This window comes from Calidris pugnax, unplaced genomic scaffold (assembly GCF_001431845.1).
Source record: "Calidris pugnax isolate Ruff unplaced genomic scaffold, ASM143184v1 scaffold865, whole genome shotgun sequence".
Classification (NCBI taxonomy): Eukaryota; Metazoa; Chordata; class Aves; order Charadriiformes; family Scolopacidae; genus Calidris; species Calidris pugnax.
Window position 1 is genome coordinate 12,509 of NW_015091526.1, and position 3,742 is coordinate 16,250.

The 3,742-nt window shown below is 59.4% G+C and overlaps 1 protein-coding gene across 1 annotated transcript in view; it reads right to left on the reverse strand.

Annotated features, from left to right (window-relative positions):
- The window catches only part of LOC106899820 (rho GTPase-activating protein 27-like), a gene marked incomplete at its 5' end in the record, with an annotated part of 12,638 nt that extends 9,242 nt beyond the window's left edge, over positions 1–3,396 (reverse strand). Inside the window, 6 exons of the mRNA XM_014961741.1 lie at positions 17–84; positions 186–382; positions 1,481–1,674; positions 1,781–1,848; positions 1,950–2,060; positions 3,181–3,396. Of these exons, the coding sequence (XP_014817227.1) occupies positions 17–84; positions 186–382; positions 1,481–1,674; positions 1,781–1,848; positions 1,950–2,060; positions 3,181–3,396 (854 nt within the window). The remainder of the gene's footprint in view (positions 1–16; positions 85–185; positions 383–1,480; positions 1,675–1,780; positions 1,849–1,949; positions 2,061–3,180) is intronic.
- Positions 3,397–3,742: the final 346 nt, after the last annotated feature.

Genomic DNA, 3,742 nt, shown 5'->3' on the forward strand with positions numbered 1-3,742 from the left:
CCCAGGACGCGCTTACCGGAGCCGCTTCCCTCTGTCCACCGTCTTGGTCCGGTTGAGCACCCCGGCTTTTTCGAGGCTTTTAAACTGGAAGAGGAAGGGTGGAGGGGGAGGATGTCAGGTTTGCTCCCTGCCCTCCCCGGTGCTGGGGCGGGGAAGGGTCCCCCGTCCCTCCCTGGGGTTCTCACCTTCTCCTCCTTGAGCCCCAGCGCCGGGGACACGGGGCTGTGCCAGGCAAAGAGCCCGCTGTCCTGGCTGGAGCCACTGCTGGCCCGCTTGTGGCGGCCACTGGCCGGCACCTGGGGAGGGAGGGAGGGAGGGAGAGGGTGATGCCCGAGGTGCCCACGCTGGAGGGTGCTGGGCTTTGCACCCCTGGGTTCCTGCCCTCTGCTTTTGTGGTCCCGTGAGGATGGTTTTCCCCTGGCAGATATCCCTGTCCTCACCTTTGTCACTTCTCTGTCTCCATCCCTGTCCATATTCCATCCCTGTCACCATCCTGGGCATTGTCCCCATGTCCATCCCTGTCTCCTTCCCTAGCCCTGTCCCCGTCTTCCTCCCTGTCCCTAGCCCCATCTCCATTTCCATCCCCATCCCTGTCCCATCTCTGTCCCTATCCCTGTCCTCATCCCCCTCCCCATCCTCGTCCCTGTCCCTGTCCATATCCCATCCCTGTCCCTGTCCATATCCCATCCCTGTCCCCATAGAATCATAGAATCGTCTGGGTTGGAAGGGACCTTAAAGATCATCTAGTCCAACCATCAACCTAACTCTGACAAAAAAATATATAAGAAATAAGCAATAAAAAATCCTCTGTCCCATGGCTATGAGCACTCTCCCATGGGGCATCTCGTAGGAGCTGGCCTCATCCTGTGGTTGCTGGCCCTGACTCATGGGTGCTGACCCCATCCTACAGGTGCTGGCCCCATCCTGCAGGTGTTGGCCCCATCCTACAGATCCTGACCCTATCCCATGGGTCCTGGCTCCTTTCCATGGGTTCCAGCCCCATCCCATAGGTGCTGACTCTGTCCCAGGAGTCCAAGCCCTCTCCCATGGGTGCTGGCCCCATCCTCATGGGACCTGGCCTCATCCTGTGGTTGCTAGCCCTGACTCACGGGTGCTGGCCCTATTCCGCGGGTGCTGACCCCATCCAGCGCTCACTGGCCCTGTCTCACGGGTGCCAGCCCTGTCTTGTGGGTGCTGGTCCCATCCCATGGGTTTTGGTCCCATTCTATAGCTGCCAACCCCACCCTACAGGTGCTGGCCCCATCCCATGTGTGCTGGCCCCATCCTGCAGGTCCTGGCCCCATCCTGCAGGTGCTGGCCCCATCCTGCAGGTTGCTGGCCCCATCCTATGTGTGCTGGCCCCATCCTACAGATGCTGGCCCCATCTCATGGGTGCTGGCCCCATCCCACAGCTGCCAGCCCCATCTCGTGGGCGCTGGCCCTGTCCTACAGCTATTGGCCCTGCCCTGTAGCTACTAGCCCCATCCCATGGGTGCTGGCCCCATCCCATGAGTGCTGGCCCTGTCCCATGGGTGCTGGCCCCGTCCCATGGGTGCTGGCCCCACCGAGGCCGTTGGGGCTCTTACCAAGGCACCAGCAGCCGAGTGCTTGGAGTCCTTGAAGAAGGTGAGGATCCCCCCCTCCAGCACCGTCCAGGAGGAGCTCCAGTTCTTCCTGGGGAGCAGAGGGGGGGGTCACACAGGGGGACAGCACAGCCCTGTCCCCTCCACCCCCCTGGGGCTCCCTCCTCCGCTGGTGGGGGACACCAGGACGCGCTTACCGGAGCCGCTTCCCTCTGTCCACCGTCTTGGTCCGGTTGAGCACCCCGGCTTTTTCGAGGCTTTTAAACTGGAAGAGGAAGGGTGGAGGGGGAGGATGTCAGGTTTGCTCCCTGCCCTCCCCGGTGCTGGGGTGGGGAAGGGTCCCCCGTCCCTCCCTGGGGTTCTCACCTTCTCCTCCTTGAGCCCCAGCGCCGGGGACACGGGGCTGTGCCAGGCAAAGAGCCCGCTGTCCTGGCTGGAGCCACTGCTGGCCCGCTTGTGGCGGCCACTGGCCGGCACCTGGGGAGGGAGGGAGGGAGCGGGTGATACCTGAGGTGCCCATGCTGGAGGGTGCTGGGCTTTGCACCCCTGGGTTCCTGCCCTCTGCTTTTGTGGCCCCGTGAGGATGCTTTTCCCCTGGTAGATATCCCTGTCCCCATCTTTGTCACTTCCCTGTCTCCATCCCTGTCCATATTCCATCCCTGTCCCCATCTTGGGCATTGTCCCCATGTCCATCCCTGTCTCCTTCCCTAGCTCTGTCCCCATCTTCCTCCCTGTCCCTAGCCCCATCTCCATCTCCATCCCCATCCCCATCCCCATCCCTGTCCCTGTCCCATCTCTGTCCCTATCCCAGTCCTCATCCCCCTCCCCATCCTCGTCCCTGTCCCTGTCCATATCCCATCCCTGTCCCTGTCCATATCCCATCCCTGTCCCCATAGAATCATAGAATTGTCTAGGTTGGAAGGGACCTTAAAGATCATCTAGTCCAACCATCAACCTAACTCTGACAAAAAAATATATAAGAAATAAGCAATAAAAAATCTTTAAACCATATTCCTGAGGACCATGTCAACCCATCTTTTGAACACCTGCAGGGATGGTGCCTCAACCACTTCCCTGCGCAGCCCATTCCGATGCTGGATAACCCTTTCCATGAAGAAATGTTTCCTAATCTCCAATCTAAACCTCCCCTGGCGCAACTTGAGGCCATTTCCCCTTGTCCTGTCTCCTGTGACTTGGGAGAAGAGACCAACCCCCGCTTCTCTACACCCCTCCTTCAGGTAGTTATAGAGCACGAGAAGGTCTCCCCTCAGCCTCCTCTTCTTCAGACTGAACACCCCCAGCTCCCTCAGCCTCTCCTCATCAGACTTACTCTCCAGACCCCTCACCAGCTTCGTTGCCCTTCCATCCCAGTCCCTGTTCTGGTCATCGTCCCCATGTCCATCCCTGGCCCTTTCCTTAGCTCTGTCCCCATTCCCATCTCTGTTCCTGTCCCATCTATATCCCCATCTCTGTCCCTATCCCCATCCTCATCCCTGTCCCCATCCCCATCCTTGTCCCTCTTCCCATCCCCGTCCATATTCCCATCCCCATCCCATGTCAGGATGTGACATCCCGTGTCCCGTCCCCGTCCCCGTACCGTGTCGGAGGTGAAGTGCTCGGGGTAGAACACGGCTCCCTCGGGGTGGCTGTGTCCGTACCATCCCGGGGGTGAGCCCAGCTCCTCGGGCCGCCTCACGGACAGAGAGAAAGCAGCCCCCTGATCGTAGGAGCCCACGGGCGAGTAGTCCTCCTCGGGATAACCCTCCAGCTCATCTGGAGACAGGTCAGGATAGTCTGTTTCCGGAGTGGGAGGCTGCAGAGAAAAGCCAGGTCAAGAACTTATGCCCTATCACGAGCATCCACATCCTCAAGCCATGGCCAGCCCAGGTGGAGGCTGCTCCATCTTTGTCATCTCCATCTAAACCTCCATTTCTGTTTCCATCTCCATGTCTATCCCCATCCCAGTCCCCACCCTCATCCCCATCCCTGTCTCCATCTCCATCTCCATCTCCATCTCCATCTCCATCTCCATCTCCATCTCCATCTCCATCTCCATCTCATCTCATCTCCATTTCCATCCACATCCCTGTCTCCATCCCCATCTTCATTCATCGAATCATAGAATCGTTCAGTTTGGAAGGGACCTTTCAGATCATTGA